General features: G+C 44.8%; 1 protein-coding gene across 2 annotated transcripts in view; it reads right to left on the bottom strand.

The window, feature by feature from the left end:
• LOC139276349 (phosphorylase b kinase regulatory subunit alpha, liver isoform-like) overlaps positions 1-23,905 on the bottom strand; it is a 374,428-nt gene that overhangs the window by 178,139 nt on the left and 172,384 nt on the right. The window contains exons 8-14 of one of the 2 annotated variants that reach the window (XM_070894200.1): positions 19,812-19,958; positions 17,878-17,931; positions 17,243-17,365; positions 13,186-13,281; positions 4,997-5,104; positions 1,498-1,576; positions 1,053-1,187 (exon numbers count right to left, since the gene is read on the bottom strand). In XM_070894200.1, the coding sequence (XP_070750301.1) occupies positions 1,053-1,187; positions 1,498-1,576; positions 4,997-5,104; positions 13,186-13,281; positions 17,243-17,365; positions 17,878-17,931; positions 19,812-19,958 (742 nt within the window). The remainder of the gene's footprint in view (positions 1-1,052; positions 1,188-1,497; positions 1,577-4,996; positions 5,105-13,185; positions 13,282-17,242; positions 17,366-17,877; positions 17,932-19,811; positions 19,959-23,905) is intronic. The other variant, XM_070894201.1, reaches the window with a different exon arrangement.

Genomic DNA, 23,905 nt, shown 5'->3' on the forward strand with positions numbered 1-23,905 from the left:
AGAATCTGAAATAACAAATGGCTGCAAATTATCGATCTGAGATGAATTCATCTATTTTTTCACCTGGTGGAGCAGGATCATTTCCAGCGTTTTCTCGCTCTCTCTCTTTCTCTCCATCTCTCTTTTGTCTTTCTCTGTACTATGTACTTGTGTGTTATATATACAATAAATCATTCATTGTTCATTCTTGGCTGTGTAGTTCATCAAATTGACCCTTTGCCGCTTTCAGCTGTAAGGCTGAATAATTGCCTCCCTGATAAAGTGCAACATCCCCACCGACACCTGGGAGACCCTGGCCAAAGACCGCCCCAAGTGGAGGAAGAGCATCTGGGAGCGCGCGGAGCACCTCGAGTCTCATCGCCGAGTGCATGCAGAAAACAAGTGCAGGCAGCGGAAGGAGCGTGCGGCAAACCTGTCCCACCCTCCCCTTCCCTCAACGACTATCTGTCCCACCTGTGACAGAGTCTGTGGTTCCCGTATTGGACTGTTCAGCCACCTAAGGACTCACGTTTGGAGTGGAATCAAGTCCTCCTCGATTCCGAGGGACTGCCTATGATGATGATGATGATGAAGAATAATTGCATCCTGTTGAAATTGTTTACTTTTTCCCTGCTCCTCTCTGCCTCCTGATTCCTTTCCCTATTTCCTGGGGCATCCCTTCTCTATGTGAGGGATATCCCCCGATGCACAACCGGCGATGATGTAAAGGCTGTGCGTGCCAACCCCTCACCGCCCCGTGGGGGAAATTGCCCCGCAGGCTGGCAACGAGTGGATGTCGATGCCAGCTTGGCGAGGCACGAGTGCTGGACTCAGCGGGGCACCGGAGGCCCCGTGTACGGCCCAATTCCGCATCGGGGAGGGCGGGAATTCCGGGTCAGGTGATAAAAGTCCCGCCACCAGAAGGTTACTGCCCCGATCAGGCACGGGGCAATTTTGCTCCCTCACTGTCCAAGCTTAATGAATGCGATACACATCACGTATATCATTGAGCACTGGTATAATACTAAGTGATTTAATTAATGTGAATAACATGAGGTTTGTGCAGCACTTACCTAGTTTGGCATATATGTGGCTGAGAATTCTTCCTGGCTGCACCCTGATCGGTAGAACGTCACAAACACTGTCGACATGCAAGTTATGCTTTGCTAAAATGTTCTTTATCTTTTCGGTTTCTGCCAATATTGACACTATGCAATGAGAAAGAAACAGTTACCTCCAGTAATGTTAATTCATTTTAATTTTCAAGGTAAGTTTTCAAACAGGAGTGCATTCACTGATTTTAAAATGGTAAATGTGATTAGAAAGTGGTGGAATGAGAGAGGAAATGCTCTGTTTAAATGAATTGGTTACATCACCGACAATACATGAATGAGTTGATGAAAAGTAAGGGGGAAACAAAAGACCGATTATTGTTTCAACAAAACCACTTTGGGCCATTGCAGTGTTGAAGCTGTGTATTGGAGAAGAGACGAGAGATGCTCAACGTATCTGACAGACCTTGCACAACAACATCAGGCCTGCCAATGGTGGACAGTCTTCGGCTTAAGGGATCAATTTCACCAGCAGCAAGAAATCCCTGCAAAGCAAAGCAAGACCCCAATCAAATGGTAAAATAACCCAAGCCGGCTGAGGCTGAATGAATTGCATCTGCTGCCCTGCCATTTACTGATCTGGCAGAGAGCCCACTGCACGCTCCCACTCAAACATAAATAGCTCAGTCTTCCGTGGAAAGCTCACACTGGGACAGAATACCAAAGGCAAGATTTGCTGCAACACGGCCACACAACAACAAATTCACAAGTCTTTTGCCAAACAAAACCTATACGAAATATTTAAAGCATTCGAATGACTGCCAAACATCAATGCTGTAAGTCTTCCACAGCAACTGTTGCCAGGACTGGAGAATTTTAGCTATGAGGAAAGATTGGATAGGCTGGAGTTATTTTCTTTGGAACAGAGGAGGCTGAGGGCAGACCTCATTGAGGTGTATAAAATTATGAGGGGCCTGGATAGAGTGGATAGGAAGGACCTGTTTCCCTTAGCAGAGGGGTCAACAACCAGGGGGCATAGATTTAAAGTAATTGGGGGGAGGTTTAGAGGGGTTGAGGGGAAATTTCTTCACCCAGAGGGTGGTGGGGGTCTGGAACTCACTGCCTGAAAGGGTGGTAGAGGCAGAAACCCTCACCACATTTAAAAAGTACTTGGATGTGCACCTGAACCGACAGGGCTACGGACCGAGAGCTGGAAAGTGGGATTAGGCTGGATAGTTCTTGGTCGGCCGGCGCAGATATGACAGGCCGAAATGGCCTCCTTCCGTGCGGTAAATTTCAATGAATATTAAAATAGATGAGGATATAACTTCAGAAAGAATAAAGAACGTTGAAACCGATCAGGCTGCCAGCCTGGATGATACCCACCTCAGGGTCCTGAAGGAGATGGGACAGGGGTTGCGGCAGCTCTTTGCCCGTGTATTTAATAGTTCGCTGCAGTCGAGGACTGCTCCGTGGAAGGGGGGCATCGCAGATCCAATGTTTAAAATAAGCCAGAAGCGGGTAACCATAGACCCATTAGCTTGATGCCAGTAATAGGAAAGATGCCTGAGGGAATCATTAGCAATGGTCTGTATGATCCCTGAGACAGAGCAGACCTCGTCAGGGACACCCAACACGGCTTCCAGAAATTAAAGTTTTGTCTTACTAATTTGAATTTTTTGAAGGCGGCACCAGATTATTGCTTGAAGGTAACCCGTTAGGCATGGTCTATCTGGATTTCAGAAAGCTTTTGATAAAACTAGGTATGTTGGCCTTTATTACAAGAGGAATTGAGTAAAAAAGACAAACTTGCATTTATATAGCGCCTTTCACGACCATTGGATGTCTCAAAGCGCTTTACAGCCAATGAAGTACTTGTGAAGTGTGGTCACTGTTCTAACGTGGGAAAATGAGTATAAGAGTAAAGACGTCTTACTGCAATTATACAAGGCCCTGGTGAGACCACACCTGGAGTATTGTGTACAGTTCTGGCCTCCTTACCTAAGGAAGGATATACTTGTTATTGAGGGAGTGCAATGAAGGTTCACCAGACTGATTCCTGGGATGGGGGGATTGTCCCATGAGGAGAGATTGAGCAGACTATATTCTCCAGAGAGGTGATCTCATTGAAACATACAACATTCTTACAGGGCTTGACAGGGTAGATGCAGGGAAGATGTTTCCTCTGGCTGGGGAGTCTAGAACCAGGGGTCACAGTCTCAGAATTAGGGGTCAGCCATTTAGGACTGAGATGAGGAGAAACTTCTTCACTCAGAGGGTGGTGAATCTTTGGAATTCTCTAACAAAGAGGGCTGTGGAGGCTCAGTCTTTGAGTATATTCAAGGCTGAGAGCGATAGATTTTTGGATATTAAGGGAATCAAGGGATATGGGGAGAGTGCAGGAAAGTGGAGTTGAGGCCGAAGATCAGCCATGATCTCACTGAATGGCGGAGCAGGCTCGAGGGGCCCAATGGTGTACTCCTGCTCCTAATTCTTATGTTGTTATAAGGTACCTCATAAATGGCGTCTCTACAAGAGAGAATCTTGTGGAATTGGTGGCAATCTGCTGTGGTGGATTGAGAACTGGCTGAATGCCCACAATCAGAAAGTGGCTCTGGATATGCCTGGAGACTGGTTACCAGTGGGTTCCCTCAGGGATCGGGGTTAGGACCTTTGCTATTTACCATTTGCATTAATGATTTAGAAGTATGTGTTGAGTGAAATGGTCGCTAAGTTTGTGGATGATACCAAGATGTGGGCGAGAGTTCGCACTGAGGATATCCCACTACTACATGCGGGTACAGCAACTAATAGGGGATGGAGTATAAAAGTAGGGAAGTCCTGCTACAACTGTACAGGGTTTTGGTGAGGCCATACCTGGAGTACTGCATACAGTTTTGGTCTCCATATTTAAATAAGGATATACTTGTATTGGAGGCTGTTCAGAGAAGGTTCACTAGGTTGATTCTTGAGATCAGGGGGTTGATTTATGAAGAAAGGTTGAGCAGGTTGGGCCTATACTCATTGGAGTTTAAAAGAATGAGAGGTGATCTTATTGGGCTCGACAAGGTGGATGCAGAGAGGATGTTTCCCCTCGTGGTGGAATCTAGAACTAGGGGGCATAGTTTAAGAATAAGGAGCTGCCGTTTTAAATTCCTCAGATGAGGAAGAATTTCTTCTCTCAGAGGGTTGTAAATCTGTGGAATTCTCTGCTCCAGAGAGCTGTGGAGGCTGGGTCATTGAATATATTTAAGGCGGAGATAGACAGATTTTTGAACTATAAGGTAATCAAGGGTTATGGGGAGTGAGCAGGGAAGTGGTTGAGTCCATGATCAAATCAGCCATGATCTTATTGAATGGCGGAGCAGGCTCGAGGGGCCAAATGGCCGACTCTTGCTCCTATTTCTTATGTTCTTATGTGTTGGGAGAATGGGGCAGTGTTTGGCAAATAATGTTTAACTCAGAAAAAGGTTATGCGCGTGGGCCGGTCAAATATCAAATATACTTCCACACTACAGGGAAAAGAACTAAAGTCGGCGGTGAAATAAAGATGTGTGCATTTTAATGCATCAACTGTGGCTCAGTGGGTAGAACTCTCACCTCCGAGTCTTGCTGTGTAAAAATGTTTTTCCATGTCGCCTTTGGTTTTTCTGCCAATCACCTTAAATCTGTGTCCTCTGGTTCTCGACCCTTCCACCAATGGGAACGTTTCTCTCTCTCTACTCAGTCCAGACCCCTCATGGTGTTGAACACCTCGATCAAATCTCCTCTCAACCTTCTCTGCTCTAAGGAGAATAACCCCAGCTTCTCCAGTCTCTCCACATAACTGAAGTCCCAAGACGAATTGCTAAACGTGACCTTGATTTAACCATGTTGGAAATGTAGTGTGTGAAGGTCTGTTTTGTGGTACAGGCAGGGTGAAAGTACTGGCCCAATGTGAGTGAAATGATTTGATTGGTGCGTACCTCGGTCAGCAGGCTCCCGAGGATGTACAGAGATTGTCCCCACATGTGAGGTAACTTCCCTTTAACAATTCTGTCCACAGTATGTGGGCTCTTGTATTCTTCATCCACCTGGTGACGACAAACAGGATGTTGATATTAGATTGTGGTCACTGTCCAATTCGGATTCACCCAGCTGCAACTCAAATCTTTTACGTGTAACCACCAATGATGCTTAAATTTCAAAAACTGACAGTTAAATGGAACCACTTCACTTCTGCGCTTCACAATAACATGAAGGTGTGTATGCTACACTGGAAACTGATCCTCGTTGTTGCCTGCGATGTAACAGATTTGCCGAGGGAAAAGAAACATTAACTGTACGAGTAAAAGAAATCCCTGATGGCTGGGAGGAGCAGTTCTAGCAGGACCTGCCTCTGCCCTGGATAGGGGGCGGGCGCTCTGTTACGCATTGGGAACAAAGGGCCCAAGTTTCCACACGATAAAAAACGGGCACCCCTCCGAGCTGGGCGCCCGTTTTTCGCGCCTAAAACGGCGCCTAAAAAAAACCTCACGATTCTGGAGCGTTCTGCAGCTCCTTGTCTGTTTGGCGCGGCGCCCGGGGGGGCGGAGATTACACTCGCGCCAATTTTGTAAGTGGGAGGGTACTATTTAAATTAGTTTTTTTCCTGCCGGCAACGCTGCGCGTGCGCGTTGGAGCGTTCGCGCAGTGTGAAGGAAACATTGGCACTCGGCCATTTTTGTAGTTTTTTGTAGCTGTTTATAGAAACATAGAAACATAGAAAATAGGTGCAGGAGTAGGCCATTCGGCCCTTCTAGCCTGCACCGCCATTCAATGAGTTCATGGCTGAACATGCAACTTCAGTACCCCATTCCTGCTTTCTCACCATACCCCTTGATTCCCCTAGTAGTAAGGACTTCATCTAACTCCTTTTTGAATATATTTAGTGAATTGCCCTCAACAACTTTCTGTGGTAGAGAATTCCACAGGTTCACCACTCTCTGGGTGAAGAAATTCCTCCTCATCTCGGTCCTAAATGGCTTACCCTTTATCCTTAGACTGTGTCCCCTGGTTCTGGACTTCCCCAACATCGGGAACATTCTACCTGCATCTAACCTGTCCAATCCCATCAGAATGTTGTAAGTTTCTATGAGATCCCCTCTCATTCTTCTAAATTCCAGTGAGTATAAGCCTAGCCGATCCAGTCTTTCCTCATATGTCTGTCCTGCCATCCCGGGAATCAGTCTGGTGAACCTTCGCTACACTCACTCAATAGCAAGCAAGTCCTTCCTCAGATTAGGAGACCAAAATTGCACACAATACTCAAGGTGTGGTCTCACCAAGGCCCTGTACAATTGCAATAAGACCTCCCTGCTCCTATACTCAAATCCTCTCGCTATGAAGGCCAGCATGCCATTTGCTTTCTTTACTGCCTGCTGTACCTGCATGCCTACCTTCAGTGACTGATGTACCAAGACACCCAGGTCTCTTTGCACCTCCTCTTTTACTAATCTGTCACCATTCAGATAATAATCTGCCTTCCTGTTTTTGCCCCCAAAGTGGATATCCTCACATTTATTCACATTATACTGCATCTGACATGCATTTGCCCACTCAGCTAACCTGTCCAAGTCACCCTGCAGCCTCTTAGCGTCCACCTCACGGCTTGCACTGCCACTCAGCTTAGTGTCATCTGCAAACTTGGGGATATTACCTTCAAATCCTTCGTCTAAATCATTAATGTATATTGTAGATAGCTGGGGTCCCAGCACTGAACCCTGTGGCACCCCACTAGTCACTGCCAGCCATTCTGAAAAGGACCCATTTATCCCGACTCTCTGCTTCCTGTCTGCCAACCAGTTCTCTATCCACGTCAATACACTACTCCCAATACCTTGTGTTTTAATTTTGCATAGTAATTGCTTATGTGGGATCTTGCCAAAAACCTTTTGAAAGTCCAAATACACCACATCCAATGGTTCTTCCTTATCCACTCTACTAGTTACATCCTCAAAAAATTCTAGATTTGTCAAGCATGATTTCCCTTTCATAAATCCATGCTGATTTGGATCGATCCTGTCACTGCTTTCCAGATGCGCTGCTATTACATCTTTAATAATTGATTCCAGCATTTTCCCCACCACCGATATCAGGCTAATTCCTGTTTTCCCTCTCCCTCCTTTTTTAAAAAGTGGGATTACATTAGCTACCCTCCAATCCATAGGAACTGATGCAGAGTCCATGGAATGTTGGAAAATGACCACCAATGCATCTACCATTTCTCGGGCCACTTCCTTAAGTTCTCTGGGATGCAGACCATCAGGCCCTGGGGATTTATTGGCCTTCAGTCCCTTCAACTTCCCTAACACCATTTCCTGACCGATAAGGATTTCCCTCAGTTGCCCCTTCTCGCTAGACCCTCAGTCCCCTAGTATTTTCGGGAGGTTATTCGTGTCTTCGTTAGTGAAGACAGAACCAAAGTATTTGTTCAATTTGTCTGCCATTTCCTTGTTCCCCATTATGAATTCACCTGATTCTGACTGTAAGGGACCGACATTTGCCTTCACTAATCTTTTTCTCTTCACATATCTGTAGAAGCTTTTGCAGTCAGTTTTTATGTTCCCTGCAAGCTTACTCTCACACTCTATTTTCCCCCTCCTAATTAAACCCTTATAGATCTCCTCTGCTGAAATCTAAATTTCTCCCAGTCCTCAGGTTTGCTGCTTTTCCTGGCCAATTTATATGCCTCTTCCTTGGAATTAACACTATCCCTAATTTCCCTTTGTTAGCCACGGTTGAGCCACCTTCCCTTTTTTATTCTTACGTCACACAGGGATGTACAATTGTTGTAGTTCATCCATGTGATATTTAAATGTCTGCCATTGCCTATCCACCGTCAACCCTTTAAGTATCATTCTCCAGTCTATCCTAGCCAATTCACGTCGCTTACCGTCGAAGTTTCCTTTCTTTAAGTTCAGGACCCTAGTCTCTGAATTAATTGTGTCACTCTCCACCTTAATGAAGAATTCTACGATATTATGGTCACTCTTCCCCAAGGGACCCCACACGACCAGATTGCTAATTTATCCTCTCTCGTTACACAAGACCCAGTCTAGGATGGCCTGCTCTCTAGTTGGTTCCTCGACATATTGGTCTAGAAAACCATCCCTTATACACTCCAGGAAATCCTCCTCCACAGTATTGCTACCAGTTTTGTTAGCCCAATCAATATGTAGATTAAAGTCACCCATGATAACTGCTATACCCTTACTGTACACATCCCTAATTTCTTGTTTTATGACATCCTCAATCTCCCGACTACTGTTTGGTGGTCAGTACACAACTCCCACTAACGTTTTCTGCCCTTTGGTGTTTTGCAGCTCCACCCATACAGATTCCACATCATCCACGCTAATGTCCTTCCTTGCTATTGTGTTAATCTCCTCTTTAACCAGTAATGCTACCTCACCTCCTTTTCCTTCCTGTCCTTCCTGAATATTGAATACCCCTGGATGTTGAGTTCCCAGCCTTGGTTACCCTGAAGCCATGTCTCTGTAATCCCAATTACATCATACCCGTTAACAGCTATCTGCGCAGTTAGTTCATCCACCTTCTAACAAATGCTCCTCACATTGAGACTCAGAGCCTTCAGACTTGTTTTTTTAACACTCTTTGTCCTTTTAGAATCATGTTGTAATGTGGCCCTTTTTGATTTTTGCCCTTGATTTCTCTGCCCTGCACTCTTGTTTTTCTCCTTCCCACCTTTTGCTTCTGCTCCCTTTTTACTTCCCTCTGTCTCCCTGCATAGATTCCCATCCCACTGCCATTTTAATTTAAACCCTCCCCAACAGCACTAGCAAACACTCCGCCAAAGACATCGGTTCCGGTCCTGCCCACCGTCCGGTTTGTCCTGGTCCCACCTCCCTCAGAACCAGTTCCAATGTCCCAGGAATTTGAATCTCTCCCTCTTGCATCATTCCTCAAGCCACGTATTTTCTGAGCTATCCTGCAATCCCTACTCTGATTAGCACATGGCACTGGTAGCAATCCTGTGATTACTACCTTTGAGGTCCTACTTGTTAATTTAACTCCTAGCTCCCTAAATTCAGCTTGTAGGACCTCATCCCATTTTTTACCTATATCGTTGGTACCTATAAGCACCATATAGATAAAAAAATGGGATGAGGTCCTACAAGCTGAATTTAGAGAGCTAGGAGTTAAATTAAAAAGTAGGACTGCAAAGGTTGTAATCTCAGCATTGCTACCAGTGCCACGTACTAGTCAGAGAAGGAATTGCAGGATAGCTAAGATGAATACGTGGCTTGAGGAGTGGCACAGAAGGGAGGGATTCAAATTCCTGGGACATTGGAACCGGTTCTGGGGGAGGTGGGACCAGTATAAACCAGACGATCTGCACCTGGGCAGAACTGGAACCAATGTCCCAGGGGGAGTGCTTGCTAGTGCTGTTAGGGAGGGGTTAAACTAATATGGCAGGGGAATGGGAAGCTATGCAGGGAGACAGAGGGAAGTAGAATGGGGGCAGAAGCAAAAGGTAGAAAGAAGAAAAGTAAAAGTGGAGGACAGAGAAACCCAAGGCAAAAATCAAAAAGGGTCACATTACAGCAAAATTCTAAAGGGGCAAAGTGTGTTAAAAAGACAAGCCTGAAGGTTCTGTGCCTCAATGCAAGGAGTATTCGTAATAAGGTGGATGAATTAACAGCACAGGCAGTTATTAACGAATATGATATAATTGGCATCACGGAGACATGGCTCCAGGGTGACCAAGGCTGGGGACTTAACATCCAGGGGTATTCAACATTTAGGAAGGATAGACAGAAAGAAAAAGGAGGTGGGGTAGCGTTGCTGGTTAAAGAGGAAATTAACGCAATAGTAAGGAAGGACATTACCTTGGATGATGTGGAATCTGTATTGGTGGAGCTGTGGAATACCAAAGGGCAGAAAATGCTAGTGGGAGTTGTGTACAGATCACCAAGCAGTTATATTGAGGTTGGGGACAGCATCAAACAAGAAATTAGGGATGTGTGCAATAAAGGTACAGCAGTTATCATGGGCGACTTTAATCTAGATAGAGATTGGGCTAACCAAACTGGTAGCAATATGGAGGAGGAGGATTTCCTGGACTGTATTAGGGATGGTTTTCTAGACCAATATGTCAAGGAACCAACGAGAGGGCTGGCCATCCTAGACTGGGTGATGGTGTAATGAGAAAGGACTAATTAGCAATCTTGTTGTGCGAGGCCCCTTGGGGAAGAATGACCATAATATGGTAGAATTCTTTATTAAGATGGAGAGTGACACAGTTAATTCAGAGACTAGGATCCTGAACTTAAGGAAAGGTAACTTCGATGGTATGAGACGTGAATTGGCTAGAATAGACTGGCAAATGATACTTAAAGGGTTGACGGTGGATAGGCAACAGCAAACATTTAAAGATCACATGGATGAACTTCAACAATTGTACATCCTTATCTGGAGTAAAAATAAAACGGGGAAGGTGGCTCAACCGTGGCTAACAAGGGAAATTAAGGATAGTGTTAGATCCAAGGAAGAGGCATAAAATTGACCAGAAAACGCAGCAAACCTGAACTCAGAGAAATTTAGAATTCAGCAAAGGAGGACAAAAGGTTTAATTAGGAGGGGGAAAACAGTGTATGAGAGGAAGCTTGCTGGGAACATAAAAACTGACTGCAAAAGCTTCTATAGCTATGTGAAGAGTAAAAGATTAGTGAAGACAAACGTAGGTCCCTTGCAGTCAGATTCAGGTGAATTTATAATGGGGAACCAAGAAATGGTCGACCAGTTGAACAAATACTTTGGTTCTGTCTTCCCGAAGGAAGGCACAAATAACCTTCCGGAAATACTAGGGGACCGAGGGTCCAGTGAGAAGGAGGAACTGAAGGAAATCCTTATTAGTCGGGAAATTGTGTTAGGGAAATTGATGGGATTGAAGGCCGATAAATCCCCAGAGCCTGATAGTCTGCATCCCAGAGTACTTAAGGAAGTGGCCCTAGAAATAGTGGATGCATTGGTGATCATTTTCCAACAGTCTATCGACTTTAGATCAGTTCCTATGGACTGGAGGGTAGCTAATGTAATCCCACTTTAAAAAAAAGGAGGGAGAGAAAACGGGTAATTATAGACCGGTTAGCCTGACATCAGTAGTGGGGAAAATGTTGGAATCAATTATTAAAGATGAAGTAGCAGCGCATTTGGAAAGCAGTGACAGGATCGGTCCAAGTCAGCATGGATTTATGAAAGGGAAATCATGCTTGACAAATCTTCTAGAATTTTTTGAGGATATAACTAGTAGAGTGGGCAATGGAGAACCAGTGGATGTGGTGTATTTGGACTTTCAAAAGGCTTTTGACAAGGTCCCACATAAGAGATTGGTGTGCAAAATTAAAGCACATGATATTGGGGGTAATGTACTGATGTGGATAGAGAACTGGTTGGCAGACAGGAAGCAGAGAGTCAGGATAAACGGGTCCTTTTCAGAATGGCAGGCAGTGACTAGTGGGGTGCCGCAGGGCTCAGTGCTGGGACGCCAGCTATTTACAATATACATCAATGATTTAGATAAAGGAATTTAGTGTAATATCTCCAAATATGCAGATGACACTAAGCTGGGTGGCGGTGTGAGCTGTGAGGAGGATGCTAAGAGGCTGCAGGGTGACTTGGACAGATTAGGTGAGTGGCAAATGCATGGCAGATGCAGTATAATGTGGATAAATGTGAGGTTATCCACTTCAGTGGCAAAAACACGAAGGCAGAATATTAGCTTATTTGGCGACAGATTAGGAAAAGGGGAGGTGCAACGAGACCTGGGTGTCATGGTACATCAGTCATTGAAAGTTGGCATGCAGGTACAGCAGGCAGTGTTAGCTTTCATAGCTAGGCGATTTGAGTATAGGAGCAGGCAGTTGTACAGGGCCTTGCTGAGGCCTCACCTGGAATATTGTGTTCAGTTTTGGTCTCCTCATCTGAGAAAGGACATTCTTGCTATTGAGGGAGTGCAGCAAAGGTTCACCAGACTGATTCCCGGGATGGCAGGACTGACATATGAGGAGAGACTGGATTAACTGGGACTGTATTCACTGAAGTTTATAAGGATGAGAGGGGATCTCATAGAAACATATAAAATTCTGACGGGACTGGACAGTTTAGATGCAGGAAGAATGGTCCCGATGTTGGGGAAGTCCAGAACCAGGGGTCACAGTCTAAGGATCAGGGGTATGCCATTTAGGACTGAGATGAGGAGAAACTTCTTCACTCAGAGAGTTGTTGATGGCAGTTCGTTGGATATATTCAAAATCAAGTTAGATGTGGCCCTTACGGCTCAAGGGATCAAGGGGTATGGAGAGAAAGCAGGAAAGGGGTACTGAGGTGAATGATCAGCCATGGTCTTATTGAATGGCGGTGCCGGCTCGAAGGGCCGAATGGCCTACTCCTGCACCTATTTTCTATCTTTCTATGGGCAGTATGGGACAGTGTGGGGCAGTGTGGGGGCGGTATGGTGGGGTTATGGGGCTATGGTGCTGTATGTGGCGTCATGGAGTGGTAGCAGTATGGGGCGGCAGTAGTATGGGACAGTATGGGGACGTGTGGGGCAGTGTGGGGCAGTGTGGGGCAGCATGGGGACAGTATGGGGACAGTATGTGACATGTGGGGCAGTGTGGGACAGAATGGGGACAGTATGAGGCGGCAGTAGTATGGGGCAGTAGCCTTTAGCAGTACAGACACATGGAGCTGGGAATCAGGCTGATTTTCAGCTGCAAACACACACCCTTAAATCCCTGACATTCAATGCTGGTGGTTGGTGCACAGAAGACAAATCTGGCTGAATTTCACCCCAATGTTTGACAGCATTGCAATGACAGTCAGCAAAGCTTGGCAAGAATCTGCATGTTAAATCATCGACTCCCATACAAACAAAATTACAGTCAAGAAATTGAAGAGTTTTAAATGATGTAACTGAAATAATTTTCAGGTCAATTAATTAAATTAACATGCAGTACCGGTTGCTGAAGATATATAATTGCGAGCTCAAACATGAATTCACCAAGCTGTTTATTAGTTTAAATTTTGGTGGTAATGTTGTATATTTTCTCATTGAAAAGACATGTGATCAGAGCTTAATATAATCTGTAATGAACAGATTCCAATGCCTGACCTTCTCAGCAGGAACAGCGTAGAGTTCTGGCAACAGACGTATGCCATTCTGTCCTCGGATCAGGATTTCTTCCAGGGCCTCTCTGTACTCTTCAATCTAGAACAACAATTCAAAGAACAGAGAGTAGACAGAAAGAAAGACTTGCATTTAACATTGCCTTTCACCACGTCCCAAACCACTTCACGGTCAATGAAGTACTTTTTGCGAAGTGTAGTACTTTTATAACAAAATGCAGAATTTATTTTCCTAAAACGTTCTTATATCTTTTCCAGAGCAGTAATGTGTATTTATATAATGCCTTTAACATAGTAAAACTTACCAAGGTGCTTCACAGGAGAGTTATAAAATAAAATTTGACACTGAGCCACACAAGTGGATATTAGGGCAGGTGACCATAAGCTTGGTCCAAGAGGTAGGTTTTAAGCAGCATCTTAAAAGGAGGAGAGAGAGGCAGAGATGCTTAGGGAGGGAGTTCCAGAGCTTAGGGCCCAGGCAACAGAAGGCACGACCACCAATGGTGGAGACCTTTCCCTGTCACGTACCTGAGTGCCGGTGCCCGTTCCATCAGTCACAGTTGGTGGCCTCCTGACCAGCTGCATGCAGATCAGGCCCAGGATTTAAAATCACCCAAGCCTCTCGCTACCAAGAGTAGGGGGTTTTGGTGCTTGCCTTAGCCCATCGAGTAATTACAGGCCAGTCAGCCTAACCTCAGTGGTGGGAAAATTATTGGATAAAATCCTGAGGGACAGGATAAATCTTCACTTAGAAAGACACGGATTAATCGAGGACAGTCAGCATGGATTTGTTAAGGGAAGGTCGTGTCTGACTAACTTGATGAATTTTTCGAGGAGGTAACCAGGAGGGTCGATGAGGGCAGTGCGTATGATGTAGTGTACATGGATTTTAGCAAAGCTTTTGATAAGGACCCACATGGCAGACTGGTCACAAAAGTGAAAAGCCCATGGGATCCAGGGCAAAGTGGCAAGCTGGATCCAAAATTGGCTCAGAGACAGGAAGCAAAGTGGAATGGACGATGGGTGTTTTTGTGACTGGAAGGCGTTATCCAGTGGGGTTCCGCAGGGCTTAGTGCTAGGTCCCTTGTTTTTTGTGTTACATAACAATGACTTGGACTTGAATGTTGGGGAGAACAGTGGCAAATGGAATTCAATCCGGATCAGTGTGAGGGGAGGTCGAACAAGGCAAGAGAATACACATTAAATGCTACAACACTGAAAAGTGAAGAGGAACAAAGGGACCTTGGAGTGCATGTCAACAGATCCCTGAAGGTAGCAGGCCAGGTAGATAAGGTAGTTAAGAAGGCATATGGAATACTTGCCTTCATTAATCGAGACATGGAATATAAGAACAAGGACGCAATACTTGAACTGTATAAAACACTGGTTAGGCCACTGCTGGAGTACTGCGTACAGTTCTGGTCACCACATTATAGAAAAGATGTGATTGCACTGGAAAGGGTGCAGAGGAGATTTACAAGAATGTTGCCTGGACTGGAGAATTCTGAATATGAGGAAAGATTGGAGATGTTGGGTCTGTTTTCTTTGGAACAGAGGACATAAGAACATCAGAAATAGGAGCAGGAGTAGGCCATACGGCCCCTCGGGCCTAGTCCGCCATTTAATACGATCATGGCTGATCCGATCATGGACTCAGATCCACTTCCCTGCCCGCCCCACATAACCCCTTATTCCCTTATCAGTTAAAAAGCTGTCTAGCTGTGTTTTAAATTTATTCAATGTTCCAGCTTCCACAGCTCTCTGAGGCAGCGAATTCCACAGATCAACAACCCTCTGAGAGAAGAAATTCCTCCTCATTTGAGTTTGAAATGGGCGGCCCCTTATTCTAAGATTATGCCCCCTAGTTCTAGTCTCTCCCATCAGTGAAAACATCCTCTCTACTTCCAAGCCCTCTCATAATCTTATACGTTTCGATAAGATCACCTTTCATTCTTCTGAATTCCAATGAATTCTGAGGCCCAACCTCCTCAACCTTTCCTCATAGGTCAACCCCCTCATCCCTGGAATCAACCTAGTGAACCTTCTCTGAACTGCCTCCAAAGCAAGTACACCCTTTCGTAAATATGGAAACCAAAACTGCACGCAGTATTCCAGGTGTGGCCTCACCAATACCTTATATAGCTGCAGTAAGACTTCCCTGCTTTTATACTCCATCCCCTTTGAAATAAAGGCCAAGATTCCATTGGCCTTCCTGATCACTTGTTGTACCTGCATGCTATCTTTTATATTTCATGCACAAGTACCCCCAGGTCCCGCTGTACTGCAGCACTTTGCAATTTTTCTCCATTTAAATAATATCTAGCTCTTCGATTTTTTCTGCCAATGTGCATGACCTCACACTTTCAAACATTATACTCCATCTGCCAAATTTTTGTCCACTCACTTAGCCTGTCTATGTCCTTTTGCAGATTTTTTGTGTCCTCCTCACACATTGCTTTTCCTCCCATCTTTGTATCGTCAGCAAACTTGGCTATGTTGCACTCAGTTCCTTCATCCAAGTTGTTAATATAGATTGTATGTAGTTGGGGTCCCAGCACTGATCCCTGCGACACTCCACTAGTTACTGGTTGCCAACCAGAGAATAAATCATTTATCCCATCTCTGTTTTCTGTTCATTAGCCAATCCTCTATCCATGCTTATATATTACCCCTAACCCCGTGAACTTTTATCTTGTATAGTAACCTTTTATGTGGCACCTTGTCAAATGCCTTCTGGAAGTCCAAATACACCCTTAGGAGGCTAAGGGACCCTGGATTGACATATATAAAATTATGAGGGGCCTGGATAGAGTGGATTGGAAGGAGCAGTTTCCCTTGGCAGAGAGGACAACAACTAGGGGGCATAGATTTAAAGTAATTGGGGGAGGTTTAGAGGGGATATGAGGGGAAATTTATTTACCCAGAGGGTGGTGGGGGTCTGGAACTCAGTGCCTGAAAGGATGGTAGAGGCAGAAACCCTCACCACTTTTAAAAAGTACTTGGATGTGCACTTGAAGTACCGTAACCTACAGGGCTACGGACCAAGAGCTGGAAAGTGGGATTAGGCCGGATAGCTCTTGGTCGGTCGGCGCGGACACGATGGGCCGGAATGGCCTCCTTCTGTGCTGTAAATTTGTGTGATCCTGTGATCTGCCTGAATCCCGCACAGAATTAAAACTGGTCCTTAAAAGTCTCAGTTGACTTGATACTCAAAATGTTCAATCAATGCAACAATCAACAAAGTCAACATAATGTTGAATTACACAAGGGTGGAGTATAAGTCAGATGAAGCCAGGATCCAGTTGACAGTGCTCTGTTCCGACCACCCCCTGATTACTGAGTCCAGTCTGGTCAGAGACACATGGGCAACATTCAAGTATTGGGGGCAATGCAGAGAGGCACAAGGCTGAACCCTTGTCAAATCGCTCCAAGTTGGAGTGGAAAGATACTCGAGGGTGAAATTCAACTTCAGCAGTGGCACAGCATGGAGAGGGAAGGCGGGGTGTATAACGGGCAGGCAATCCAACCAGTTTACACCCACTTGAGAGAAGACAGCCGAGAGGCATATAAGATTGTAATAAGTACAGAAAATGACTTTAAATTAAATTGAGAGTAAGACACTGGGCCACAGGTTGAAGCAAATAAAAGGCTAGTGTGGAATTTAAAGGAAAGAGTGTCACATCTATCCATTTACAAATGTATTATTAGATTAGAACAGGTAGGAACAATATAAAATAATAAAAATAGGAGGGGCAGGAAGGATAATGACGTTTAAGTGTTTAAAGTATGTTGTAGCTGTCACTGAGGTATGTTCTGATTTATACACAGACTGGCAATGGCCAATGAACTGATTATCGTGCCGCCTGCCATATAAACAATCAGCTTACTCATTTTTTGGTGGGGGGGGGGGGGGGGTCCATTTAATGGACTGCAGGACCATTCAAAATTTCGCACATGCGTAAAATCTCCCATTCAAAAGCTGCGAGGGATCTCCAGACAGTAGTGCGGTCGCTTAGCGGGAAAGTTACCAGTGAGAGTCCTACCTGTGTCTTGTCTCCTTTAAATACCCCATCAATGATGAGATAGGTCCAGAATACTGGCCATTCACACTCAATGTTTTCAAACAACTGGAGTTCAGCAGAGTCATAATGCAATCGGTTTGGATCCTAAAAACAGACGGTCGGGAGTTGATAAGAGACTTCGCCAATTTGTTATGGACACGCCAATGTTAGCAATTATTTGAGAACAGCAATGGCTTTCAACACATCCAAAATTAGGAGAAACAAACAAAGACATTGGTATTAAAGAGGAATTTAAAAAATACAAATCGAGTTGAATCTGTTGTTTCTATTCATGCAGACTTTTTGAACAGTGAAGCAGAGTGCTGACGGCACTATCAGGGAACAAGCTTGGTGCAGCGACAGAGCACAGCGGAACAATGAGCTTTAGCAAAAGGGGATTAATGTAAAACATAACACGTTGATAGTACTGATTCTTCTGCACAATACACAGAAACCATATTGTGTTTATAAAGAATATCATTTCCACATCCGAACTACTATTAAACAAGCAACAGAATATGTTTTTGTCGGATAATTTCTATTGATTTTAGCCAATTTCCCATTCATTCAGTCAGACGTTTCACCAATCTGCAAGCAAGGAACTAAACGCTATATACCTCTCTCGGAGTCCTGTAGCCATCTCTCAAAAATCGACAGCAGCCATAGCGCCCCTGGATAACAGAAATAAATTAACACTCAGTCATGTAATGCAGGGAGATGTTATGCAGAGGCACAGGTTCCTCCCAAGCTGAGGGAAGGCCATGTCAACACACGGAGGAAATGCTCACTGGGTGCTATATGTAATGAAATTAGGAACATAGGGACAGGAGGAGGCCAGTCAGCCCCTCGAGCCTGTTTCACCATTCAATGTGATCATGGCTGATCTGTGACCTAACTCCATATACCCGCCTTTGGCCCATATCCCTTAATAATTCACAAAATGCTATCAATCTCCAATTTAAAATTAATAATTGATCTAGCATCAATTGCCATTTGCGGAAGAGAGTTCCAAACTTCTACCACCCTTTGTGTGTAGAAGTGTTTCCTAAAATCACTCCCGAAAGGTCTGGCTCTAATGTTTAGACTGTGCCTCTTGGTCCCAGACTCTCCAACCAGCGGGAATAGTCTCTCTCTATCTACCCCGTCTGTTCCCCTTCATATCCTGAAAACTTCAATCAGATCACCCCTTAACCTTCTAAATTCTAGGAAATACAATCCTAGTTTGTGTAATCTCTTCTCGAAACTTAACCCTTGCAGTACGGGTATCATTCTTGTAAACCTACGCTGCACTCCCTCCCAGGCCTCCCTATGGTGTGGTGCCCAGAACTGCTCACAGTGCTCCAGGTGTGGGCTAACCAGGGCTTTGTACAGCTGCAGCATAACTTCTACTCCCTTGCATTCTCGATATAAAGGACAGCATTCATGTTCTGTACCTGTTCATGACATTTTAATGATCGATGTATCTAAGCCCCCCCCGCCCCCTCCACCTCGCCCCCCCCCTCGACCCCGCCGCCCCCCTCGCACTCCCCCCTCACACCTCCCCCCGCCCCCCCTCACACCTCCCCCCGCCCCCCCTCACACCTCCCCCCGCCCCCCCTCACACCTCCCCCCGCCTCCCCTCACACCTCCCACCCGCCTCCCCTCACACCCCCCCCCGCCGCCCCGAGTCTCTTTGCAACTCCACTGTTTTAGCTTTTCACCAGTTAGAAAGTGCCCTGCCTGTCCTTTTCTGGTCCAAAGTGGATGACGTCACATTTTTCTACATTGAAAGGTAGTGGATGTTGTGCCAATCAAGTGGGCTGCTTTATCCATAGTTCTGCCCATTCACTTAATCTATCAATATCTCTTTGTAATGTTATGCTTCCATCTACACTGCATTCAATTCACCTTATCTTTAGCAAATTTGGAGATTTGACTTTCTATGCCATCATCTAAGTGGTTAATAAATACTGTGAATAGTTGAGGCCCCGACACAGGTCCCTGCAGGACATCACTAGTCACGTCCTTTTCTTATCCAGTTTGCAAGCTTTGTTGCGGGGGACCAAGGCTGCAATGAGGTCTGGAGCCGAGTGGTCCTGGCGGAACCCAAACTGAGCATCGGTGAGCAGGTTATTGGTGCATAAGTGCCGCTTGATAGCACTGTCGACACCTCCTTCCATCACTTTGCTGATGATTGAGAGTAGACTGATGGGGCGGTATTTGCGTTGTAGCTGTACTGAAACAGCTTGGCAAGAGGCACGGCTAGTTCTGGAGCACAAGAGCCGGGATATTCCATATCCATGTCGATAGCTTGCCTCCAATTGTATGCACTCACATTTTATTTAAGTCATTGTGTGGAACCTTATCAAATTTCTTCTGTAAGTCTATATAAACAACATCTATAGACACTCCCTTATCAACCACATTAACAACCTGTCGTTAAAAATTGGTCCAACAGTCTTCAGGAAAAGAGGGAGAATACTGGTTTAACAGGAAGAGAAAGTGCTCTTGTAAAGCTGTGCTCCTGCTCTGCTCTATAGGGCACAGTTATTCCATTTAAAATACAACTTACTTGCAATTTGGTAATGATTTCATTCCTTGTCACATTCACAAGATCAATATCCTCCACAGCAAAAGCAGGGTAGGAAATAATCGAAAGGAGCCCAGCATCAATCTCTTTGGACGTTGAAGCTCGAGGTAACATAGAGAGGAGAATGGACTGAAATAAAAAGAAAACAATTTAAATCAATTAACAACCAAATACGTTTACTTAGTCTTGATCAATAAACGACAGTTCTATAGTCACTAATTCCCGCCATTCTCGCGAGTTTACCCGGTCTGATCAATAAACGACAATTCTATGGTCACTAATTCCCGTGAGTTTACCCGGTCTGATCAATAAACGGCAGTTCTATGGTCACTAATTCCAGCGAGTTTACCCGGTCTGATCAATAAACGGCAGTTACATGGTCACTAATTCTCGCGAGTTTATCCGGTCTGATCAATAAACGACAGTTACATGGTCACTAATTCTCGCGAGTTTACCCGGTCTGATCAATAAACGGCAGTTACATGGTCACTAATTCTCGTGAGTTTACCTGGTCTGATCAATAAACGACAGTTACATGGTCACTAATTCTCGCGAGTTTACCCGGTCTGATCAATAAACAACAGTTACATGGTCACTAATTCTCGCGAGTTTACCTGGTCTGATCAATAAACGACAGTTACATGGTCACTAATTCCCGCGAGTTTGCCCGGTCTGATCAATAAACGAGTTACATGGTCACTAATTCCCGCGAGTTTACCCGGTCTGATCAATAAACGACAGTTACATGGTCACTAATTCTCGCGAGTTTACCCGGTCTGATCAATAAACGACAGTTCTAGAGTCACTAATTCCCCCGAGTTTACCCGGTCTGATCAATAAACGGCAGTTCTATGGTCACAAATTCCCGCGAGTTTACCCGATCTGATCAATAAACGACAGTTACATGGTCACTAATTCCCGCTAGTTTACCCGGTCTGATCAATAAACGACAATTCTATGGTCACTAATTCCCACGAGTTTACCCGGTCTGATCAATAAACGACAGTTACATGGTCACTAATTCTCGCGAGTTTACTGGGTCTGATCAATAAACGAAAGCTCTAGAGTCACTAATTCCCGCGAGTTTACCCGGTCTGATCAATAAACGGCAGTTCTATGGTCACAAATTCCTGCGAGTTTACCCGATCTGATCAATAAACGACAGTTACATGGTCACTAATTCCCGCTAGTTTACCCGGTCTGATCAATAAACGACAGTTCTATGGTCACTAATTCCCGCGAGTTTACCCGGTCTGATCAATAAACGACAGTTACATGGTAACTAATTCTCACGGGTTTACCCGGTCTGATCAATAAACGGCAGTTCTATGGTCACTAATTCCAGCGAGTTTACGCGGTCTGATCAATAAACGACAATTCTATGGTCACTAATTCCCGTGAGTTTACCCGGTCTGATCAATAAACGGCAGTTCTATGGTCACTAATTCCAGCGAGTTTACCCGGTCTGATCAATAAACGGCAGTTCTATGGTCACTAATTCTCGCGAGTTTACCCGGTCTGATCAATAAACAACAGTTACATGGTCACTAATTCTCGCGAGTTTACCCGGTCTGATCAATAAACGACAGTTACATGGTCACTAATTCCCGCGAGTTTGCCCGGTCTGATCAATAAACGAGTTACATGGTCACTAATTCCCGCGAGTTTACCCGGTCTGATCAATAAACGACAGTTACATGGTCACTAATTCCCGTGAGTTTACCCGGTCTGATCAATAAACGAGTTACATGGTCACTAATTCCCGCGAGTTTACCCGGTCTGATCAATAAACGAAAGTTACATGGTTACTAATTCCCATGAGTTTACCCGGTCTGATCAATAAACGACAGTTCTAGAGTCACTAATTCCCCCCAGTTTACCCGGTCTGATCAATAAACGGCAGTTCTATGGTCACAAATTCCCGCGAGTTTACCCGATCTGATCAATAAACGACAGTTACATGGTCACTAATTCCCGCTAGTTTACCCGGTCTGATCAATAAACGACAATTCTATGGTCACTAATTCCCGCGAGTTTACCCGGTCTGATCAATAAACGACAGTTACATGGTCACTAATTCTCGCGAGTTTACTGGGTCTGATCAATAAACGACAGTTCTAGAGTCACTAATTCCCGCGAGTTTACCCGGTCTGATCAATAAACGGCAGTTCTATGGTCACAAATTCCCGCGAGTTTACCCGATCTGATCAATAAACGACAGTTACATGGTCACTAATTCCCGCGAGTTTACCCGGTCTGATCAATAAACGACAGTTACATGGTAACTAATTCTCACGGGTTTACGCGGTCTGATCAATAAACGGCAGTTCTATGGTCACTAATTCCAGCGAGTTTACCCGATCTGATCAATAAACGACAATTCTATGGTCACTAATTCCCGTGAGTTTACCCGGTCTGATCAATAAACGGTAGTTCTATGGTCACAAATTCCAGCGAGTGTACCCGGTCTGATCAATAAACGGCAGTTCTATGGTCACTAATTCTCGCGAGTTTACCCGGTCTGATCAATAAACAACAGTTACATGGTCACTAATTCTCGCGAGTTTACCCGGTCTGATCAATAAACGACAGTTACATGGTCACTAATTCTCGCGAGTTTACCCGGTCTGATCAATAAACGACAGTTACATGGTCACTAATTCCCGCGAGTTTGCCCGGTCTGATCAATAAACGAGTTACATGGTCACTAATTCCCGCGAGTTTACCCGGTCTGATCAATAAACGACAGTTACATAGTCACTAATTCCCGTGAGTTTACCCGGTCTGATCAATAAACGAGTTACATGGTCACTAATTCCCGCGAGTTAACCGGTCTGATCAACAAACGAAAGTTACATGGTTACTAATTCCCGTGAGTTTACCCGGTCTGATCAATAAACGACAGTTCTAGAGTCACTAATTCCCCCGAGTTTACCCGGTCTGATCAATAAACGGCAGTTCTATGGTCACAAATTCCCGCGAGTTTACCCGATCTGATCAATAAACGACAGTTACATGGTCACTAATTCCCGCTAGTTTACCCGGTCTGATCAATAAACGACAATTCTATGGTCACTAATTCCCGCGAGTTTACCCGATCTGATCAATAAACGACAGTTACATGGTCACTAATTCTCGCGAGTTTACCCGGTCTGATCAATAAACGACAGTTACATGGTCACTAATTCCCGCGAGTTTACCCGGTCTGATCAATAAACGACAGTTACATGGTCACTAATTCCCGTGAGTTTACCCGGTCTGATCAATAAACGACAGTTCTAGAGTCACTAATTCCCGCGAGTTTACCCGGTCTGATCAATAAACGGCAGTTCTATGGTCACAAATTCCCGCGAGTTTACCCGATCTGATCAATAAACGACAGTTACATGGTCACTAATTCCCGCTAGTTTACCCGGTCTGATCAATAAACGACAGTTCTATGGTCACTAATTCCCGCGAGTTTACCCGGTCTGATCAATAAACGACAGTTACATGGTAACTAATTCTCACGGGTTTACCCGGTCTGATCAATAAACGGCAGTTCTATGGTCACTAATTCCAGCGAGTTTACCCGGTCTGATCAATAAACGACAATTCTATGGTCACTAATTCCCGTGAGTTTACCCGGTCTGATCAATAAACGGCAGTTCTATGGTCACTAATTCCAGCGAGTTTACCCGGTCTGATCAATAAACGGCAGTTCTATGGTCACTAATTCTCGCGAGTTTACCCGGTCTGATCAATAAACAACAGTTACATGGTCACTAATTCTCGCGAGTTTACCCGGTCTGATCAATAAACGACAGTTACATGTCACTAATTCTCGCGAGTTTACCCGGTCTGATCAATAAACGACAGTTGCATGGTCACTAATTCTCGCGAGTTTACCCGGTCTGATCAATAAACGAGTTACATGGTCACTAATTCTCGTGAGTTTACCTGGTCTGATCAATAAACGAGTTACATGGTCACTAATTCCCTTGAGTTTACCCGGTCTGATCAATAAACGACAGTTACATGGTCACTAATTCCCGCGAGTTTGCCCGGTCTGATCAATAAACGAGTTACATGGTCAC

The sequence above is a fragment of the Pristiophorus japonicus genome, chromosome 11 (assembly GCF_044704955.1).
Source record: "Pristiophorus japonicus isolate sPriJap1 chromosome 11, sPriJap1.hap1, whole genome shotgun sequence".
Lineage (NCBI taxonomy): Eukaryota > Metazoa > Chordata > Chondrichthyes > Pristiophoridae > Pristiophorus > Pristiophorus japonicus.